Source organism: Lingula anatina, chromosome 7 (genome assembly GCF_051362555.1).
Source record: "Lingula anatina isolate TDL-2025a chromosome 7, LinAna3.0, whole genome shotgun sequence".
Lineage (NCBI taxonomy): Eukaryota > Metazoa > Brachiopoda > Lingulata > Lingulida > Lingulidae > Lingula > Lingula anatina.
Window position 1 is genome coordinate 14361301 of NC_141773.1, and position 23175 is coordinate 14384475.

At 35.1% G+C, this 23175-nt stretch overlaps 1 protein-coding gene and 1 long non-coding RNA gene across 5 annotated transcripts; both read left to right on the forward strand.

Moving 5' to 3' along the window:
- The first annotated feature begins 217 nt into the window (after positions 1-217).
- LOC106162507 (uncharacterized) lies at positions 218-15234 on the forward strand. Of its 3 annotated transcripts, none has more exons than XM_013539813.3 (17): positions 218-375; positions 911-1113; positions 1536-1720; positions 2068-2257; positions 2599-3029; positions 3539-3738; positions 4025-4160; positions 8643-8794; positions 9070-9241; positions 9714-9821; positions 10345-10456; positions 10825-10896; positions 11401-11450; positions 11909-12037; positions 12250-12528; positions 12876-12974; positions 13208-15234. In XM_013539813.3, exons 2-17 carry the CDS (start codon positions 1002-1004, stop codon positions 13946-13948), a joined length of 3168 nt encoding a protein of 1055 aa, XP_013395267.2. In that variant the 5' UTR covers positions 218-375; positions 911-1001; the 3' UTR covers positions 13949-15234. The 3 variants fall into 3 exon arrangements, with proteins under 3 accessions (XP_013395267.2, XP_086872694.1, XP_086872693.1); XM_087016568.1 differs by having other exon boundaries at positions 3548-3738; XM_087016567.1 differs by having other exon boundaries at positions 2599-3027; positions 3534-3738.
- A 4770-nt stretch (positions 15235-20004) lies between these two features.
- On the forward strand, positions 20005-22652 carry LOC106165362 (uncharacterized). Of its 2 annotated transcripts, none has more exons than XR_015335553.1 (4): positions 20005-21071; positions 21314-21407; positions 21833-21987; positions 22167-22652. It is a non-coding gene; the product is annotated as an uncharacterized LOC106165362 (long non-coding RNA). The 2 variants fall into 2 exon arrangements; XR_015335554.1 differs by having other exon boundaries at positions 22186-22652.
- Positions 22653-23175: the final 523 nt, after the last annotated feature.

The window sequence follows — 23175 nt, forward strand, 5'->3', positions numbered from 1 at the left end:
TAAACGCCTTGCTATAATCAACCCCATTCGAGGCTGTTCATGTACACTTGAGAAAATAGCATCAAAGGGGAATTCCCAATTTGACCTTGACCTACTCTCGAGTGCAATACTTTTAAAAATTACAAAATTGGGAAAGTTATTTTTGTTAAAACATAATTACCCGTACCTAAAAATATTATTTATTAAAATGGGTTTAAAATAACTTAAAACTGAACAAATGTTTGGGTGAATACAGCAACAGCATAGAAACAGTTAGCGAGTACATAGCCTCGTTTTTGACTGTTGTTCATTATGACGTCATTGCCCGGCTAGGACCAACATCTTTGACACTGCCGCGGATATCAGGAAGAATAATTTCCATATTTTCTATTATAGGTGGGATTATCTTTGAGTATTTTAATGTTAAGCAATGGCAAACATATTGTGCATTATTTGGTTTTCATTTTTTTTTAAACATGGAAATGATAAACTGATAGTTTTTAATTGAATTCGACTTGTGAAATACTACTAAACCTGTTTTTATTATAATATTTATGATAAAGATAATATGATATAATTAACGTCAAATTCAGTATTGTTGTGATAGAAATACTCGTAATTTTTGTTGCTAAATGAAGAAATATATATTTATAAGATGTAAATATTGTCATGTATTTCTTGTTACACACTAGCTTCTTTTTCAATGCACCGGTATTACTGTTTTGATATGAAAGTTAATTTAAATTTAATTAAAATGTATCTGGTGTAATTATCAGATGATTTGAAAAAAATAAATAAATAAATAAACGTCTATTTTGAGAAAATCACTTACATTAAGACAACAATAACTTCTAGCTTAGAACTGGATAGGAATATTTTTCTCATTTTCTAACTTTTTATCAAAGAATGTATATCTTTATGAAACCTATAGGAACTAGTACACTGAAGTGGCAGATTTGAAGAATAAAATTGCTGAAGAAAATTTTTCGTGGAAATCAGAGGAGGACTGTCATACTATCAACATGGCCAATCCACCATCCCCACAAAGCAGTGGAAGTGACATGGACTGTGAGATTATAAACCTGGACTCTAATTTCATCACATTTGAAGACATTCAGGAGAATTACATGCCAGGTAGACCCTATGGAATTCAGTTGTGACATGATTTTGCATGGGTGATAATTTGACCAGTGAAGTGAATTTATTTATTGGTCATAATTTTATGTCAATTATATTTGGCAAGCTCTTCAATTAACAAAAGAAGTCAGCATCTAATCACCTACATGTAGCAGTAAAAGGCCTATTGTGTGTGTGTGTGGGCCCAGCATAGAACTACAATATTGGTTTAATTTACAGTCTGATTTAATTCATTTAGAAGGTTTGGTGGAATTATAGAAACACAAGCATCATGTGTCTGGACACAAATAAAAAAAAGTGCTTATACAATATTTTGTTTTAGCATTTATCTGTATGACAAACGTTATAGCTATTAAATTATGATAATAAGAAAAATCAATTTTAATCAAAGTCTATAATTTTTTTCTCTTGAATTTTAGGAGCAGACATCTTTGTGACATACAGAATTGGGAAGCACTTTATTCCATCCAGCTGTGACTGGATAGGACTGTTTGGAGCAGACTGGATATTTCCCTCCCAGGTCCTGACCTATAGATACGCTCCTCAGGGGCACTCTGGCCACCCCCACCTGAGGAGTGTGCTGTTTGATGCCAGGAGCCTCCCTGTAAGTTTTAACAGGCCTTTCTGTTTGGATGGTGGACATTTATTTATTTATTTTTACTTTTTTTTAATCATTATACTAGTAGATAATCTTCCAACAAATATCATTTTTTTTTTATTGCAACAAATATCATTCTCTCTCTCTCTCTCTCTCTCTCTCTCTCTCTCTCTCTCTCTCTCTCTCTCTCTCTCTCTCTCTCTCTCTCTCTCTTGCTTATTATCTTATTATCATAATTTCCTAATAGAAATTTTAACTATAAGAAAAACGAAAAAAAATATTAAAAGGAAGGGGAAAATGATGTATTGATATTCATAACTTTAGCACTGTCTTGTTTTCTAATTTACTTGCAGGCTGATAACAATGAGGCCTCCTACCAATTCCTGTACATAGCAAGAGGAGACCAGGTGATAGGCACCAGCAAGCTGTTCAAAATACACACCTTTATACCTGAGACTGACCTGGTCAACTTTGAGTTTGTTGACCACAGTGTGGACTTTTGTGACCCTTTCACCGTCATCAAAACAGCTCCAAGTCAGAAAGGTATGAAGGGGTCACCGGAGAATAAGATACAGTAAACAATCTGGAAACTGGCTGTGAAATAGCAAAGTATCTGTAAAGTGGCCATGAGTATCAGAAGTGAAATTCAATTTATTTACAGCATTTGGCATTTGAAGTTATTTCCTTATTTTAATGCGCTATTTTTTACCTAAATTGTCTTTTTTTTTTTCTCTGACCACAAAACCTCAGACTAAAGCATTTTGATAATGTTGCCAAACACATTTTTTAGATAATTTTTTGGGGTGTCCAACATATCAAAGTAATTTAGCATTTTTTTTTTCAAATCTGTATATACTATTTTGGCATGTGTACTTTTTCTTTAGGGATCCTGAGGTCATTTGAGGTCATTAAAGATCCTGAGTTTGACTTCCCAGTGGTCAGGCGATGCTCCTCTGACCACATCACCTTAACTTCAAACTGGTCAGACCAGAAAAAACACTGGACTGATCTTTTGAAACTTGAACTGGACTTGTCGGAGTCCAGCTCGACTAAAGACAGCAGCACACCAGATGAGCCCGATTTTCTTGATAAAATCAACCCCGATCTGTTTCACTGTGACATTGGAAAAGCTCCCACAGATGACCACTGGAAAGATTTGCTCAGTATCGACCCTGATATCTTCAGTTATGATTACGTTAAGTCAGAGAAGAAAAAAGAGGAGAAGAAAGTGACTCCTTGTGAGCCACAAGCAGCTGTGACAGAGCAGGCACTTGTTCCATATGTCCCTATATACACATCTTCCAAGCAGACAGTGGTATGTTTCCTATTTCAGTATTTTGCTTTAGCATTATTTAATTCAGTTTGTACCAAAAACCTCAGATTTATCCTACTGCATTGTCCTTTTGGTCTGCAAATCTACTGGTCTAAATCAGAAACCCTGGCCATTCAACTGAAGAAATTAACAAAGTTTTATTGGCCCAGCTTTAAGTCACTGGCTTTGGTGTGGGGGCCAGTATTGACATTGAAAACTGTGTAGGATTACTCTTTATAAGAATAGAAAATAGTTGTTTTCATGTTATTTATTTATTTATTTATTTATTTATTTATTTATTTATTTATTTATTTATTTATTTATTTATTTATTTATTTATTTTGAAGGGGTATGTGGTGGTTGTATAGTCTAGTTATAATCAAGATTTATTTTTCCTTTTCAGGTTTGAATACCTGTAGGTTTGATTTATAAACATGATGGGAATTTGAAATAAAATAAAATAAAATAATATATTGCAATATGCAAATAATATAAAATTTTAATTTTTGCAGGAATCTAAGGTTGCTGTTAACCCCTTCATACAGTCTCTGCTTGTACTTGCTCTGGCCAAGATATCCCAGCGAGCAAGGTATAAGATTGAAAAACCCTTGACCTCTACAAATGTGATGAACAAAGTTGCATCTTCTCCCCCATCCAATACCGAAGACAAGCCTGCCACGAAAGACGCAACTGAGAAGAAGCCAAAAGCACTGTGAGTTTGAAAAGGAGAAGATTAGCTAGAGCTTATGATTATTATATTTAATAATGTTAACTTTATGGTTCTTACTTGGTAAATTAAGATGTGCAAGTAAAGCTGGAAATGAAAATGGATCTTAATGTAACAGTGATGTTAAAACCTTTGAGATGACTACTTTGTTGAAAGGGTCTACTAGATAAATGTTCAATATAAATGCATCTCATGTTAGGCAAAAGTTGAACATATTCGTTTTACTTTATAATATTTGTGTTGGAAATTTTATTGTATGCTATCTTAACAGTTCAATAAAGTGCCACAACTGCAGAAGGCACCTGAGGAACTTTTTGAGGTTGAAGAGGCAACAAGTAGACCTTCAGAACAAAATCACCGACCTTGAGTCCCAGCTTGAAGCATCAGACTCTCTCCTGCTATCAAAGGTAATACGGTCTCTGTCAAAACATTTTAGCCTGTTGGTCCTTCAAGCCACTTGGATATTAAAATCCATTGGCCCAGTAAAAATTCTGACCATAAACTGACCAGTCATATGTACAGCATTTTACCCACCTGGTCCTTGGAGTTTTACTGGTCATTGCCACTTGTTGTGTCATGGTTTTGATTATGTTAGGGTTCATTTCCCATTTTTTATGTACAGACACAGATGTGTCTGTACATATAGCCATCATCTGCGTCTGTCGTCGCCGTCGCCGTCGTCGCTGTCGCCGTCGTCGCCGTCGTCGCCGTCGCCGTGCACTTTTACCGATAACACGATAAGTGGAAAACCATTTTACCTTTTGACTTGAAACTTGCAGAACTGATGAATATTCATAATATGCAGGTCAAGTTCGAAAATCAGCATGATCGGGTCACTTTTAGGGAATTTATGCTGTTTTTTCACTTTTTTCAGCATATATGCAGCACCGATAACACGATAAGTGGAAAACCATTTTACCTTTTGACTTGAAACTTACAGAACTGATGAATATTCATAATACGCAGGTCAAGTTCGAAAATCAGCATGATCGGGTCACTTTTAGGGAATTTATGCTGTTTTTTCACTTTTTTCAGCATGTATGCAGCACCGATAACACGATAAGTGGAAAACAATTTTACCTTTTGACTTGAAACTTACAGAACTGATGAATATTCATAATACGCAGGTCAAGTTCGAAAATCAGCATGATCGGGTCACTTTTAGGTAATTTATGCTGTTTTTTCACTATTTTCAATATAAATGCAACACTGATAACACAATATAAGAAAAACGGATTGGCCAATTGTAATTATACTCACAGGAGTGGTCAATCTTACTAAAACGCAGGTTGAGTTCGAAAATAAGCATAATCGGGCCATTACTTAAGAAGTTATACTGTTTTTTCACATTTCCTCAGATTCAATTATTAGGCATGTTAACAGTCTCATTATTTAACTAATAAGATACGTAAAAGTGTTTGTTTGATATTTCCTGCATCTTTACAACATTGTTAGTTGATTATGTAAAAATGATGGTAAACTTGATATCGTGTATTGTGTAATAAAGTGTCAAAAATGGAAATAAACTCATATCATATCATATTGCAGTTTGTTAGATTCAATCATCAACTATGTTCAGAATCTCAGAATGGAGGAAATTGGACATTTAACACTGTTCTATTGATATTTTTCCCATCTCATCAATTTTCTTAGTTGGTCATATAAAAATGGAAGTATACTGTTTATTTTGTTTTGTTTAAAAAGTGTTAAAATGGAAATAAACCCATTTCAGAACAGTGCTGTCTTTTTTACAGTTTGGCATTTTTAAGATGTGACTTTGAAGTTCCATGAGCCTGCAGATCTTTGCTAGTCACATTTTCTGAATATCCATGATACTAATATTTTATGATTAAAAATTGATGGTCATTATGCTGTAAAACATTATGTAATATTGCATCAAAATTTGAAGAAACCCCTATTTTGGGCACTGCTCCCATGATGACCATTTAAGGAAAGTCATGTCACTTACTGTTCTCAAACTTACAGGAAAGAAACATGGGACTAAAATACAGCTTCAGTAGGCAATGCAGTCTGTTTGGTAAATTTTTCTGGTAGTTAAGCATTTTTTTTGTGAAAATTTAATTTTTCACATATTGGCATTTTCAATGTATGACTTTGAAGTTCCATGATCCTGAAGACCTTTGCTTGTCACATTTTCTGAATATGCGTTATACTAATATTTTATAATTAAAAATTGATGGTCATTATGCTGTTAAACATTATGTAATGTTGCATCAAAATTTGAAGAAACCCCTGTTTTGGGCACTGCTCCCATGATGACCATTTAAGGAAAATCGTGTCAATTACTGTTCTCAAACTTACAGGAAAGAAACATGGGTCTAAAATACAGCTTCAGTAGGCAATGCAGTCTGTTTGGTAAATTTTTCTGGCAATTAAACAGTTTTTTGTGAAAATGTAATTTTTCACATATTGTCATTTCCAAGGTGTGACTTAGAACCTCCACGGGCTTGAAGACCCATGCTAGTCACATTTTCTGAAAATTCATGACACTTATATTTAATTATCAAAAATCGATGGTCATTATGCCATTAAGCATTATGTAATGTTGCATCAAAATAGAAGAAAACACAATTTTGGGTGCTGCTGCCTTGATGACCATTATGGGAAAACTGTGTTACTTATGACTGTCAAACTTTCAAAAAAGAAACACAGGACTAAAATGCAGCCTGAGTTGGAAAAGCAGTCTAATTGGCTTCTTTTTCTGGAAGCTATACATTTTAGTGTAATATTCATTATCTTTTTGGCATATGCATTGTGGGACTCAGAGCTCCCATGAACATGAAGCCGAATGGTAATCATATTTTCTACATGTCCATCCTATTTATAGTCAATAAACAAAAATTGGTGATAATTATTCTCTAATTTATTATGTAATGTTACATCAAAATTGACAACAATCTTTTTGCACTGCTACTGCAAACATTATGAAAAGAATACTGTGCTACTTATTATCATTTTTAACTTACAAGTCAATTTTTAGGATTGGCCTTCAGCTCATATGAGAAAACCAGCTCTATTGGATTATCATTTTTATTGAATTTATGCATTTTTTGTGAAATTTTCATTTTTCTCATTCTGGCACTTTCTAAGTATAAACTTGAACTCCGATGGGCCTGAAGCCTTATGCTTTTAATTTCGTCTGTGTTACCTGTTGTGCATAAGTTGATGTTGACTGTGCAGTTAAACATAATGTATTATTGCATCAGGATTGGTAGTCTCCTATTTTGGGCATTATGGTTTTGTGCTTTTCTTAAAGTGTGACTTATGGGCCTAAAGACCTTTGAGTGGGTCAGTCTGTAAATTACCCTTGGGTATCACTAGATTAATTTCAGAGTTATAAAGTCATTTGCCTTAATAGGCCATTAAATGAGATTACATAAAGCACACTTGTTGATATTTCCCTGTAAACTCCCAAAGGTAAAGCTCTCTGCTAGATTAATAATAAGGAAGCAGTGATAATTATGCAGGTAAATTTTGTTTAATATTGCAAATAAGTTTTAAATAATATATATATATATATATATATATATATATATATATATATATATATATATATATATATATATATATATATATATATATATCAAACTGGAAGATTAAAAGTTTGAATAGCATCTTCATTGGAATTATATTTACCTCAAGCTCTGCCAAGGAGGTCATATTTTCACCCCCGTTTGTCTGTCATCCACATAACACAAAAAGTTATGGACTGATTTTGCAGAAATTTTCAGGAACTGTCGGACAATGAGGACAATGATTAATTTTTGGTGGTGGTCCGGAACAATAATCAATCAATTATCAATAATAATCAACAATTGCTGCCTTGGCAGAGGTCTGCACTCTCAAAGTGCTTTTCTAGCTTTGTTATGTTTTCCTTTATAATTTTTTCTCAAACACTTGCATTTGTGACTTTTAACTCTCATCTGCCTGGGGCTCTGCACATTTTCTGTATTTCCACATAAGCAGTTGTATTGTTTTTTATGTCTTTAAACATTATGTAATATTATTTTATGCACTGTCATCATTTTTCAAATATTGAGAGTTTCATAATGTGAATTTGAACTCTCATGGTCCTGAAACTGTAATTTTATTGAAGGGGTGGACCATCTTCTGGGTCTTCCTGAAGACAGTCAGGTTATTAAGTTTATATTGACTGGTATCTATTTTTTTCTGTTGGAAGACCATCAAAATGGAGGATGGATCAACATAGATACTTTGTAATACTGTCAGAAAATATCTCTGGGTCCGCTCCTGTTATTGACCATGTTACCTGTTGTGCAAGATTAAAATTCAGTGTTGACTGACAGTGCTATTATAAGCATTATTTATTATTGCATCAAAATTGACAAAATGACCTTTTTTGCATCTTTATTTTCTGTTTTTTGTCTGTACATTTGACAGCTTTGCTGCCTTGTTTTTCTATTTTCCTGTCAGTAATAACATAAAAAAGCATATGTTTGTCAAGGACAAAAAGAAAAGAAAAACAAAATTATTATTTGAAATGTGTGTAAGATGGCCCAGTTTCAGAAAGAACAAAGAAGAAGAGTTCATTATGGCATTCACAAAATCACTAAAATGATTTCTTATTTCCGTCATGTTAATCTAGTCCAGTAGGTGACAATGTATTGTGCTTAAATTAACCTGAAATCTAATATTCCAATCAGATATAATAACAGTTGCAGACTTTTATTAGAGTTATAATATTAAGATATATTTGATGAACCATCACATGGAAATACAGCCTAAGTATATACTAACACACAAGTTTTATTCTAATTTATTGATTTATTATTTTTTATATATATTTGATATTATTATTATTAAATTTTCTTTTCTTTTTTCTTTCTTTTTTTTTTTTTTTTTTGAAGAATATCTTAATGGAGGAGTTCTCCAAGCAGGTGAAAAGTCTGGTATCAGAGAATGGGAAGCTGGTGGCCATTAATGAGAAGTTGTATGAGGAAAAAGTCAAAGCTGACAAAGAAAATAAAATCAAAGACATCCTTCAGCAGTCTGTTGACAGGTAGTTTATTATTATTATTTTTTGTTTGTTTGTTTGTTTTTTTCAAATCGATGGTGTTCACTAAAATGAACGAATAAATAAATAAAGGAAGGATTGATGATGAAATTATGTGGTGATATTAATTTCATTTATAGACAAAAACTTAAGGTGCATTGTGCACATCTCAAATAATCCTTATTTTAAGCCGTGCATCATACTTAGATTCCAGAATCATATTTATTTATGGAAATGTCCAGTTCAAACCTAAATTTATACCTTCCGTCAACCATTTCTAGGCTGACTTTTTCAATCAAGATGGACAGTCTTGAACAGGACAAGAAACAGCTGACCAAGGAGGTCCAGTCTCTCAAGGCCCAGATCAGGAACTTGATGAAACTCGATGAGGTGAAAAAACTTAAAAAAGAGATGCACCGATTGAGGTCATGCCTCTTCTCAGAGGAACTGAAGGTAAGTTGTCAGTGACAAGCTCACTGCTGTCTTTACTGCAACCTAATCTCCTTGCCTGCATTTTGGGCACCTGTGTTGTGATACTTTGAATTTGTGTAAAAGAAAATTTAATGTTCAAAACTTTTTTAATAAATAAATTACTTCAGCTGTTTATTATTGTATTGAATATATGATAGCCTAGCTGTTGGTCCCATTTTTTGTCCTAACATTATAAATACATTGATTAAAATGATAAATCAAGTATTTTAAACCATTCAAAAAATAGAAAAAAATTTTAAAAAAAGAATTATTTTTCATATTATCATTCAACTTCGCTTGCTGTCATTTACAAACAATCTGAATGTTTCTGAGAGACATATGCCTTAGTTACACAGGCATTTTTTTGTGAACACTGCAGTAGGACATGATACAGCATATACTTAGTTGCTTTTTTTAAATTTGTATACAATTAAGACTAAATATGTTCTTGTAGATCACTTTCCTGACCAAAGAGAAGGAAGACCAATGCCGGGAGATTGCCACACTGAAGAGGCAGCTAAGACAGAAGGAAGCAGAGTTTGACTTTGCTTGGGCACAGAAGGTTGGTCATTTGAAATATTTAAATGTATAATGCATGTTGTTAAGATTGCTCCTTATTTTATTATAATTATTTTTAAATTATTGACTTTTTCAGGGATGGGATTTTTCTATTGACTGATTTCCGACTTTTTGGGTGGTGTTGTTGCTTACAACAGATATGAGATTTTTCCAATTATTGGCAGATTTCTGACTTTTTGGGAGCCAATAAGTCTCATCACTGCTGATTTATTATTGTAAGACAGTTGTCATAATTATTTCATTTTTTTTTTCATTTGTGAAAGGGAATTTTATACAAAATAAGTGAAAAAAGAAATTGTTTTTAACAATATTAAATGGATTGTTATATGAAATAGGAAGATACTGTAATTTTATTTATCATAACAAAGCTGCTATGTGAATTTTTTTCTTTGTAATATAGACGACTGCAGTTTTATTATTATTATTATTATTATTATTATTATTATTATTATAATATAAGTAAAATTGTCACATCGTTAATTTATCTGATACATCACTGAATTCAGAGAGAGCAGACCAGTCAGCTAGACGAGGCAAAACAGATGATACAGAACGGCATATACATCATCTCCTCACTGTATGCACGGGGGTTCCACACCGTCAATCACCAGGATGAAGGTAAAATGAAGTTTTTAAAAATGCACATTTTATTATCGTAGTAAATTTTACATTATAGTCAGTGCAAATGCCCAATAACTGCACCCTGCGTATCAGAGGTTGCTGGAAACTGACCCACACTGTCAGCAGCTATTTCACTGGTTGGATGGCTCTAGTGGTAGAAAGCTTGCATCCCCTGCAGAAAATTATGGGTTTATTTCCCATGGCTTGGTCAACCAAAAGACCATTGTCAAAACCTAACACAGTCTGGTTGTCATGAAATAATCTGAGATTATGAAAAATTACATTGTGACTTATAAGAAAATTGAAGGTAATTACAAAGATATTGCAGTAATCATTTCAACAGAGGAAATTGTCCTATTTTTCAGGTCACAAATTGGACATAGCTACTACTCTGAAAATTGCTGGAGTTGATGCAGAGAACCCACTCTATTACCCTGGTATGGAATGATACTAAAATGTTTCTATGCTTGTATTAGGACGTTATATTAAATATGAAGCATTTGCTGACCAGTTAAAGGACCATGCTATAATATATTCTTTTGTAACATATTTTCCATCCCTGAACTGTTTCTATCCCCTCTTTGGCGGTCACTTTAGTCTATAATTATAGTTAAGCTCTGTTGAAAATATTTTGATTGTATTCATTCCTCATGGATAACGAAGACATAGTTTTATGGAAGGAGGAAATTGGTAAAGGAGTAAAAGTTGTTTATTCATGGCTTTCTGCTCCAAAATAGGCACTTTTGTCCACGAATAAAAGTTTTTAATAGTATCTTATTTGTATTTATTTAATTTTGTCGTAGGGTTTTATTTTTTTATGTAAATTAATTCTTAATTTTCAACACATCTAATAAATTTTCAAATTCATAATCCTATGTATCTCATATGTAATCTCAGTTTCAAAGAAAAATATTGACATGTCTTTTTTTCTCCATTGTCAGATATTGTTGTACCTGTAGCTGTGAAGAGCAAACTCGGTGAACTCATTCAGGTATGTTTTCTGTTCTGTCAAATAATACTTGTATTGACATTTGAGGTGCTAACTGATTAGGTTCTCAGTGTTGATATGTGATATAAAGTCCTCTGTTGATCCAACCAGTGTCAATAAATACAAGTAAAGTAACACACGCGCACGCACACACACACACACACACACACACACACACTTGCTAGACTAAATTCCCATGGTTAGAAACTGTTGCATATAGTTGCAATTTGAATTGCAATTCAATTCTAGTAATAACCAATCAAAAAAATCAGTCTTCATTAAATCAGAGCCCGTTTGGCCACGGGCACCTTTGCCCCATCCACTTGTTAAGCATGTCATAACTTTGATCTGTATGTATTGTGTACCATGACCAGCAAGAAAGTTTCATGAATTCTGTACCATTTCATGAATGCTGTACCATGAACATTAATAGCATGTCATAATTTCTGTACCATGAACAGAAGGCTGTCAGGGACAAAGCAGCCGCAGCCAAGAGTCCAGTGCAGTGTCCAACCCCAAGCCAGGACATCCAGGAAAGGATCACCTCCCTGAACCATGCTCTGGATGCCTCAGCCTTGGTCACTTCACATGTAAGTATTACAGTAACCAGCAACTGAAAAGAAGAATGTTTTTACAGAAAGTTAATAAAGTTGAGAAGCGATGACTTAACAATTTTTTTATTAATGAATGTTGATGAATCTGGCAATTAATACTAGGAAAATTAAGTACAGGATGATCGATTCATGACAAATATCCTATTGTCACTGTTTTTCTTTTTTTTTTTTCAATTTTTTATCAACAGTTTCAAAAGAAATGTAAGCATGCAGCCATCCCCCTTCCTCCCAAGGTGCCGTCTCTAGTGCCTTTCTTCAAGCCACTCCCTTTGCAGTACTCAGATGTGGTCAAGATGGATCCTCCAGCCACTAAAACTGCCCTGACCACTGGCTTGACCAGTGTTATGGACATTGTCAATACTGAGCCCAAGAAAGGTGTGAAGTTTGATGAAATGGTCACAGTGAAGGTAGAGGAGACACTGAAGAAAGCTGCGGTCATTTCTCAGGTTGCAGATGTCAGACCTAAGGTAACACACATAATTTAAAACAATTAATCTGTTTCTGGGAATTTCATCAATTTTCCCATATTCATTAAGGTAATCTACATCTTAAATCATTGGTGAAATATGTCTAATTCATATTTATTTTTATACCATTAGAAAGTGGAAATTAGAAGAGAAAGCTTCTTGTTAAAACGTTTTATTTCTCTCTTTGTCTGTTTTTGGTAGTTTTTTCCAACTATAATTATCTCTGTTGATGATTTAAACATCATTGTGAACAGAATAGTAAATGACCTATTAAGGTTTCAAGTGATCAATACTTTAGCAATTTAAAATGCCTTTTTCATGTTTGATTTATTTCTATCTTTCTCTAGACTCCCATGGGCAAGCAAAGAACTGTGGCAGAGAACCGCGCTTCACACCGTTACAAACCCTACGACCGTAAATCTGGCAAAAGATCCCAGAGCCAGGAGGTTAGAATATTAATACACATATATTTGACATCTTTGTCAAATTTTTACTTTCACAGTGTTAAGATTTAAGTAGGCTTAGTTTTTAAGTTATTTCTTCTCTTGTTGCCAAATTGATACTTTCCAAATATTTTTCGGACGAATTTCCAAACTACTGGGGTACATGTACATTTTCTTTCTCTTTTTATCACATGTTGTACATTGACATACTTAATATTTGCTTGTGATTTGACCAGGTAAGAGAAATCATCCGTGATCTCTCTGCTGCAGAAGAATACTCCCCATTGAGCTTCAGTGATCAACAGCACTGCAAACATCACGGTGCCAGTAGCGCAGCAGCCTTGGCTCGGATGGAAGATCTTTCCCTGGAAGAGGAGAACATTGCCTCAGGAGGTGCTGCCTCTCCTTTTGCTTTTATCTCAGCAGACTTCCCACAGCCTAAAACATCCTTGGCTCCTGCCGCAGTGGACATCAACAACAACGTGGAGGAATTGGAGGAGGAGGAGGATCTTGAAGGGCAAGAGGTATCTTGGGGCAGCTTCACGGATCTTGCCAATCGCAAACGACCAGCTTCTCCAGTTGCCACGGCCTTGGAAGATGGGGCTCTTCTTGGCGCAACCGCTGCAGTCGTGACTGCTGATAAGTCCGAGACTCTCCCACTGGAATCCCAGCACAAAGTGCACTGTACTTCGCCCACCGTATCTTATGGGGCTGCTTCTCTCCCTCCCCGTTGCAAGAAACCCGCCAGGAAATTCGTCCGATATTACAGAAAGAACTACAGCAAAGGTGGCAAGAGTTCATTCATCCGCACCTCATCCCAGGGAAAAACTGACAAGACCAAAGTTGGGGAGTGTCTTGACAACAACGCCTCTAGCGAGCAGAAAGGTAACAGGGACCGGAAGCGGCCCTTTCGTTCCTCCACTGCAGGCCAGCGTTGGAACAGTTCCTTTCATGCCTACAGTGGATCAAGTGAATAAAGGAACTGGCCGTTACTCAGAAATTGAAAACTGTGATAGAGTGGATGACGTAGAAAAACTTGTTAAAGACTCGAAGGATACCCAAAACTGTTTGATAGACAATAAACAGAAGCCCGTTTGTTTTAATGAAAATATCATTTTTAAGCAACCTCCTTCTTTCATTCCTCAGCTTCGATCAACTTTTGTTCGGGAATCGCGGCCCAGAATGTCAGGCGGTCAGTCACAGGCAGACGATACGATCTTCGACACAGATGTGGCGTGTGTCCCTGATATCGTTTTCCGAGGAATTTCTGTTTGGACTCGAATATATAAAGCTTTTGCAGGATGTATTTGGCCCAAGCGCTCTACACGCAGTAGAGTTTATGACGTTTAAGTTTCTGATGAAAAGTCGATCATCCAGTCAGGTTAATATTAAAAGCAAAAAGGACTAGCTGATATTTATACGTCACATTTGCATCACTTTGTGGGGAGATGAAAAAGAAACGATGCTAACAGTGTGCGAGAAAGTAAAGGAAATCGTACATTTCTCAAACATATGGTTCACACTTTCAACTATTTTCTACAGCGGAATCTAATGTTACTTGTGTTAAGTCGTCATTTATCTATTTTCTTTTGTATGGAAGACATTTTGTTGAGAAATTTATCATGTAGGGTTTATATAGCATGGTAATTCTGAAAGTAATTTTCTCACTGGCTTTCTTCCGACGGGCTTCTTCATTTGCGGTGGTTAGGTCCGGTCATTGGTGAACAATTGCCCCATATTATCTAAGATTTACTGCCCTTTTATAGGGGTCGTCCTCTCAGCGATCAATTAATTTTCAAGATCGCTATTTGATGACAGTCATTTGGGGAGCCAGTACCTGGCCCTTTTGAATGATTTTGAACTCTGAGATTTAAACAATAGTGCAATTATCGTGCAATTGACAGACGTGGTCATCATATAGAGCAGTTTAATGGCATTTGCCCTGGATTTTTATTTATTTATTAAGTGACTCCTTATCTTCATACCACGTCAAATTATATTTTATTCTTAAGGAATTGTGCTGTGATAAGCGGTTAGCAGAGAAAGCGAGTTGGGTGATTTGGATAACAATTGTAACAGATTTTCGCTGTATGTTAAGTATTGCTTTAACCGTTCCATTTAGAATACTTGTGGTGTTGTTTGCTTGCGATTTCAAAACGTGCACCAAAAATACAAAATTGGGACAATACGAGGACTTCAGCTGGACTGAAGCGATGTCGTAAATTACTGCAAAAGTGACCTAATAAACTTGATAAGAAAACTGCATTGCTGGTTGTTTTCTTAGAAAATGGGATAGCACGTTGCATATGCAGAAAGTGATGTTAGGAAATGGTATTTTTCATTGCAACGAGCGACAATTAATGAAGGCAGCTCTTTTAATTTGACCAAAATCTTTACCCATAGCAATGTGCTTTTTGCGACTATTAAATTGCATCGACTGCATACACTAATTTCAAAGAACCTGACCCAACTATCTGACTACAAAGTGATTTAATGCAATAAATGGAATATATATTTATCAAGAAGATAAACGGTACACGTGCTGTTGCTATTGAACGTTTTTACAGAATTCCTGGAAGCGCGCTGCTCCAACGTTTCGAGGCCTTAATTTCACCCAAATATCCCGTTAATCATTAGGTCACACAAAATTAATGACTAAGTACTTTTGAGGGCAAGATTCTTGTGAAGTTAGACAATTAAATAAGAAATAATTAATGAGTATTGTCTCGACTCCTTGTTTACCCAACCTGCGATCAAATGTGGCTGGTTTTGCGCAGTACAAGCTTTAATTTGTTTGTTTACCTATTTGCTTAATCATTTTTTAATTTTATTTCTATTTGGTTGTGTGTCATTCTACTGACTCAACTGTTTTCTTGTTTACCTACATGATTGATACCGTATACTTTTACCCCCCAGATGGCTTGCCAAGTTTCGCAAGGATTGATAAGGTCATAGATACGCACTCCCACCCCTTCCTCGAAGAAATGTTACTAAGCATGTATCAACAAATGTAAGGGTTGGGGGGGGGGGGGGGGTAACCAAATTTGGGTAAAAATTTTATTTTTTCACAGTCAAAGTTTCCTTATAGCAGGGTTATTTATTCATTTGTCATAATTTCTTGTGTATGTATTCATTTGCTATGTATGTATATATATTCTAAGACCAACTTGAGTAATGAAATGTGGGATAGATAAAATTGAACGCAAGCAGTAGCATGTCCAGTGGTATGTAGTGTATTAGTGTATGAGGATTCAAAGATTTGCTGCAGCCCCCCGAGTTCATACTGAGTCGGATCTTTCTGGATACACCCTCTCCAACTCTTGGATAATAATAATAATAATAATAATAATAATAATAATAATAAAAATAATAATAATAATAATAATTTGATTGCTACAATTATCACAGAGATTTTGACCCAAATGAGTATATTATTTTGCATGGCACTTTTTATGAAATAATTAATATATTACGTATTTCTGCGTATTGAGCAAGTGCCCCACACACAGAGCTTCACGCCAAGTCCCGCCTCTACTGCCAAATAAATTCCTCAGTTAACTGTCCCCCTTACCGGTCAACATGCCACGTGCTTGTGAAAAAATGTGTATTATGTACAGCTGGACTTTTATGACAATGGGCTCAATGGTTATTTAATACAGAGGAATGTGTGTTGGTGACGAAGAAGACCTTCTCGTGTGGGCCGTGTCACAGCCATATCGATACCCTTGCCGCCCACCTTAGTTTTGTGTTATGTACAGCCCCACTATACGGGATAATATTGTTGTTTAAGAATCTGAAAATCAATGTGAAAGAAACGTTGTGATTAAAGAGTTTGTCAAGTCTTATCTGAATAACATCAAATTATATTATTTTAATTAATCTCATTACCAAATTATATATTATTTTCGTTTATTTATTTCATTTTGTTTTTCGTTTCATTTTCTATCTTAAGTTAGAGGTGTGTATCGCGACTTTGGTACATTATTTGCTGACCAAATAACCAGTTAGACCTAAAGTGCAATTTGCCTAGGGCATTTTAATTGCTAATCTACTTCTTATTGATTCTGAATGGGATAGGTCCTTAGAGACCATAGAAATTAGACGAACCGACCAATATTGAGTCGTGATTACCCCTAGTTAATGTATTGCCGAGTACCGGTCATTGACAGGGATATAACACAAAACTTGTATGTCCAGAATGAAAAGAAAAACAAAACGAGCTTTTCTTACATATCTTATTCTGAATTCAACACCGGAATAAGATTATTCACGTAGAAATTCAAAGATTACACTTATTTCAAAGCAACCACAGTCAAATAAAATTTTGATTTTAAATAAGTAAATGGATAGATATCTACCGTTTGAATTAAAAATGAGTTAAAAAGAGGAAGAGAAGCATGATAAGGATGCAGTTATGTACAACAGATCAGTTATTTCAAATACAGCTGGCAGCATACTATGCAACTTTGACTTACTCTGCCACTCCCCTCCACCACCCCCCCCCCCCCCCCCACCCCAATCCCTAGCAGACACATTCGCCCAGAAATGTGACTTTCAACAACGCCAGTCTCCGCCACTTACTTAATTTCTAAACTAACAGTCTGTTGAATGGTACCAATAATTAAGTTTCCGGGGGCCAGGCCCATCTGTTAACATTTTGCAAGTTATGAAATCAAGGACACTTTTAGGGATTTTGTGGTAGAAGAATTACTTTAACAAATCTTTCTTTCTTCACGGTTTAACATTGTGTTTGCTAAAAAACTATGTAACTAAGATTTTTTTGTCATTAATTCATTCTTCAAATATCCAATAACCGTTCTTTAATTCGCCAAAGTCTAGTATATACGCGGTGACACCGTTTGGGACAGCAATAGGCACACTCTTCACGTACATATCGTAACCAACAATTATCATAGGATTATGCATTGTATTGCAACGATGTTGTTAACATCTTAAGTAACTCAATGAGTGTTTGCCAACTACAAGATGCCTTGTTCTACAAGGAAGTTCCTGTCTATTCCTAATCAAATCAAACATGTACTTCCTATGGGAATGCAGGAATTACGTTTTGACTAGTACCATATCGATGGATGCGCGCTTTTGGTGTTTTAGGAGAATAGCAAAGTCATCTGTGGCGTCGCATCACCTGTTACTGCATGGATTACAAAAAAACTGACACCAACAGATCTATCTCAATTTTTGATTAGATACTCAACCAGTAATACAACATTTTACTGAAGTATCATGGGTGCATACCATTGCCCCCATGGTACTGGTGTTTGGGGATTTGAATTGTCTGAAGAGCAGACAGGCTGGTATCAGCAGAATTACCCTTTCAGTTCTGATTAAATATCCAACAGCTAATTAGAAATAAACACAACATATGCTTAACCATCACGGGTACATTGCATTCTACTGTTACATAAACGGTGCCTTAGTTTCAACCATCTATAAACTCTCGTTCTAAACGCAGATCATATTCTTGCATGCAAATGGAAAACTAATTATATTTCCTATATTTGTGAATTGGAAGCCGCCCTTTCTAGTGATGTATCAAGTCTTATTCTACTTTCATTATGGAGACGTGGTACACCCTGGTTCTCATAGTTTACAAGAGAACCATCAGCTTGCCTGAGGTACACGGTATGCTTATGATAATATCTGAAACCCAGGGTGGTAACCCAATGAAATTTGGTACACAAAATTGATAATTTGGGGAGGCGGTCAGATGGATTCTTGTCATTTTAATTATGGTTGTATTTTAATCACGATATCTTTAAATACAAAGGTGCAAAATATGTTATCGTTTCAATATAGCGAAATATTTTTTGTCCATATAATTGCAAATATACATGGCCATATAAAAGTGCCATTAAAGATGTGGGCTTTCTTACTAGAGGCGTCGGTTTAAGTACTAACAGAACCAGTTTTATATGCGCTGTAAGTTTCTGTGACCCATTTCTCTGTCAAAGCTCTTAATTACGACAGACAACCCGCCCGATGTCCGACCTATCTGTAATACCCTTAAAAAGGAAATCGTTTAGGTTATACATCTCGAGGGAGAGGGACTTTACGTCAAATTGAATGCTTCTCGACGGTGTGTTTTGCATTATATTTATTTTATTAGATTAATCATTCAATATCTGTTTTGCAAAATCTCTCCCGAGACTCGTGAGTCAGCGGCATGGTGGTTTGTAACTAATTCACAACGACGGTTGATTAAGGTTGTGTTAGGTTGTGTTTTCACTTCCTTCCAAGACATACAAACAGTGGTTGTTGCACTGACGTAGAAGAAAGTATCGGGTCAAAATAATTTGAAATGGTATCACTTGGAATAATATTATTTGCTTTGTTTAATTATCAGAAATCGGTTCTGCATTACGACAGCAAGTGACTGAGTTCTGCTTAAATTCAATCAGCGATGCTCTTCGTGCAATTAAGAGGATTCAGAACATTACGCATGCTAGGTGCATGGTCTTACTCAAATTACACCTAATAAAATGTTTTATTTTTCCTAGTAAAATTTTTCTTGGTAAGCGTTATATTGAATTTCTTTTATTTACCAAATTGTCCGTAATTGAAATCTGATCAACGGAGGAGGCGCACCTTTCTTTCAAAACAATAGCAAACATAGGCGAAATTGTTAGAGCGTGTACATACTAGGAATTCTCCTCTATCTACAAAGTGCGATATTGACTTGTGCTATAACCCCCAATTGAATTAGGGGAAAATGAAGAGCTATTTGATTCCTCAAAGTCAGTTTTATTGATCTAGCCCCTTCGTTTTATCTTTTTTTCCCGCTGATATTGAAATCGATGTAAACTTGGGCTTTCACAGCGATTACCGCCACCATTACTTCAGAGTGTCAGGGAATGCAATGACGGGGGTCGGTTTCGAAAATAACATATGTCAAAATTTTTTCACGGCATTGAGAGCGTTATTTTACTCTACATTTCAAAAATTCAGTTAGAGAGAGAGAGAGAGAGAGAGAGAGAGAGAGAGAGCGACAGGGGGGTGATCGTTGAAGGTGATTGTGTATTAAGAGCGCGTCCATGAGAAAGCCAGACAGATCGGTCAGAAGGCGGCAAGGTGGGGGTCAGCAGATTTTAATAATTTTTGGTGTGGTAAACCATCAACATAAAAGATATTGTGAGCCACTGGCTTTCTTATTTTGGATCATTAGTTTTAGAGATATGGGGGCAGATCTTTTATTGTCAATTTTGCCAAAATATAGCATTTTTTAGCTCTTGAAAAGTTATAATTTTAAATATTCTTTTAAAAAATCATGTACATCATAAGGAATTATTTAGGTAAGCCACATGATAGGTTAAGGAAAGACCTTTAATACCCAGTACAGATTTTTTGAAAAGACACTGTCATGACCACACAAGGTTGATTCTAATAAGGCATGTTTTCCGTATGCTTGACCCCCTCCCCTTCTTTAAATGCACACAACTTCTTTTTTGCAGGTTGTATCCATATAATTTTGGTATGTACTGATAGAAAAGGGTTGAAAAATAAATTTTGTAAAATAAAATCTATGTTAAACCTTGTAAAATTAGAACTATAACAATTTTAAAAAGGGCCTAAAAACGAATATTTTTATACTATTTAAATGCTAAACTGTTTCTTCAACTAAATTAATAAGTCAAAACCATGTATAGGTTTGTGAAAAGCCCTTAAAATAATTATGTTTGCCCTGCAGACGAACTTATGAAGCGAAAATACATTTTTTAATTTGTTTATGTTGTGGAAACTAAATGTAAAATAACGATGCTAACTCTGTGACCTATTTTCAACATGGCGGGTACTAGGATTATCACCGGAGCAACTGTGGAGCAAAGCACATCGTCTTCACAGTGTTAAAACATAATACTTTCTTAAATTTATGAAGAACACGCACTAGAGATGCTTAGGTACATCTCAGAAGGATTGGTGTGCACCAGAATATAACAAGAAATGACCATAGCAGCTGGTCGTCCTTAGAAAGTGCATTTTTTGGTTGAACCACTTCAGACTTAAGTTATGACTGTTGTCAGGCTTGGGTTCCTCAATATATCTATCTATCTCATCGATTTAGCTCTGGATGTTTGTTGTAAGGTAAGTGATCAGTGGTGGCATACATATACTAGAATCAGATACACTAAAAACTCAAACCAGTTTAAATAATAAGTTTGAATATTATTCAGTAATATAAAGAATATTAAGCAAATTTAAAAGACGTACTGGTATATTTCAGTTCACAGAGTTTTACTTGATTTCTGTTTCATGGTAAACATGTATGCTGAAAAGAATTAACTGTGTATCTAACTTATGAAGTATATTTTTGCATTAAATTCTAGGGCTTTGTTACATGTGTTATCATAACACAAACAGTTAAGGACTATACTGAGCTTGAAGACGGCTTCATTAGAAATTTCTTACCCAGAATCAAAGGTATGTAACACACATTCAGGTTCAAGTTTTGGCATTTTAGGGGATGTTACTTGTGCCAGTTTTTTATATTTTAGTTTCATATTCACTATGCAGATTTATGTGTGTTTACAATGAAGTTGAATTTAACTGCCTAGCTTTATGTGACTTTGTAACACTGTGTGCTTCAATTTTCAAGACTTACATATTACACAGGACACTTGTAACTAAAGGTACTTTAGTAAAATCAGGAAAACTTTACGGTCCATTATGTTGTTCATGTTGCTTTGCAAGGGGGCGTGCCTGACAATTAAGCTGATTACAACGACTGAGCCCGAGTGTGATACTCCGCTAAGATAGATTGATCCTGCTACTTTATAGTTTCTATTCTGAACACAGTAAACCTCTGTTGTTGTAAAGCATTTATTGATGTTATGTCTATTTTTCAGATTTTACATCCTAGGTCTGTATGTGAACCTTGACCTGGACAATCTTACAGACAATAATAGAAAAGTCACCTGAAATTGCACAGGCAAATTCATCAGATTCAGATGTGAGCACCAACTTTGTAATGCCTAGAACACTTCCACGGAGAAGAAAAAAGGTTTACCTTTTTCATTTGTTTCTTTTTCTGTCATGAAATTCTGGTAGCTACAATCATGCATATTTGATTTCCTTTTTTATACTTATGCAATATGTTTGATCAGAATATTATTTAGTAATTGTTCTTATACAGCAATTAACATGAGTTTAAAATATGTTTAATACATTTTCTTTTGACAGCCTGTCCTGCCATCTTCAGGTAGACGTAGAAGTGGATATCCTGGCACACCTCTATTGGACTTAGAGCCACCTTGGGTCAATCCCCCATAACAAATGTGCATCTTAGGCTTGGCAATCTCAATCAGTTTTGTAGGAAAGAAGGATTGTCGCCATTGAATTGACAAATATTGACCATTGACAGTTCAGTCACACTAAACTATAGTGGCATGTTGCTTCAAGTTACCACACTTATTCTAAGATTGCTGAATTATCATTACTGTAGGAGACCCTGGATCTCTCAACCAGAAGAAGAAACTTGGGGATCAATCAGATTAAAATCTGCGGAACACTACCCATCACTGTTGTGTTTAGTATATGGAAAATATGACCGTGATATTGGAACCTTGGAGATTCATAACTTGATTTCACTCCTGTAAAAAGTAACTGCTTTGTTCTTTTACTGTCCAATTGATAATATAAAAATAAAGTACTCCTCCTGTCATTGTATGTTGCTGACTCTGTTTTAATTTTCTTTATAGAAAAAGAATATAGATATAAAGATTTCACATGTATTTACAAAGCCTATGAATCATTTGAAAGGAAAAAGGATGGTTGAAAAATGCAGTATAAATCATTTCAAGTGGATTAATTAGTGTTGCACTTGAGAAAACTGATAAAATGAGACAGTCATTCCCTTTTACCTTTAGATGCTGATGACACTGGATATGCACAGTAATAACTTATTAAATGGGGGGGGGGGGAATAACTTGTCACTAGTAATTTAAATTTATTCAGAAGTTGTATGGCTCTGTTTGAAAAGAATATTATTTGAGCAATCCTGTGTTACAGATCTCAAAATAAAAAACCTGCAAAAAAAGGGGCCTCTTGATTATTTTGAGGAATTATGGTAACTGTATTTTGGGACAGATTTGATGGCAGCCATTTTGTATTTATAAAAATTGGATAGATTTGCCCTTATCAAAGCATAGTTTGAATTCCTGGCTGTGAGTCTTTGATTAAATTTGATTAT

Excerpts from the sequence above, each read along its gene's own strand:
- LOC106162507 (XM_087016567.1), top strand. The coding sequence starts at position 1,002 with ATGGCCAATCCACCATCCCCACAAAGCAGTGGAAGTGACATGGACTGT. Across the intron at positions 10,897-11,400 it reads GAACCCACTCTATTACCCTG|ATATTGTTGTACCTGTAGCT; the intron begins GTATGGAATGAT and ends CTCCATTGTCAG. Across the intron at positions 11,451-11,908 it reads AACTCGGTGAACTCATTCAG|AAGGCTGTCAGGGACAAAGC; the intron begins GTATGTTTTCTG and ends TACCATGAACAG.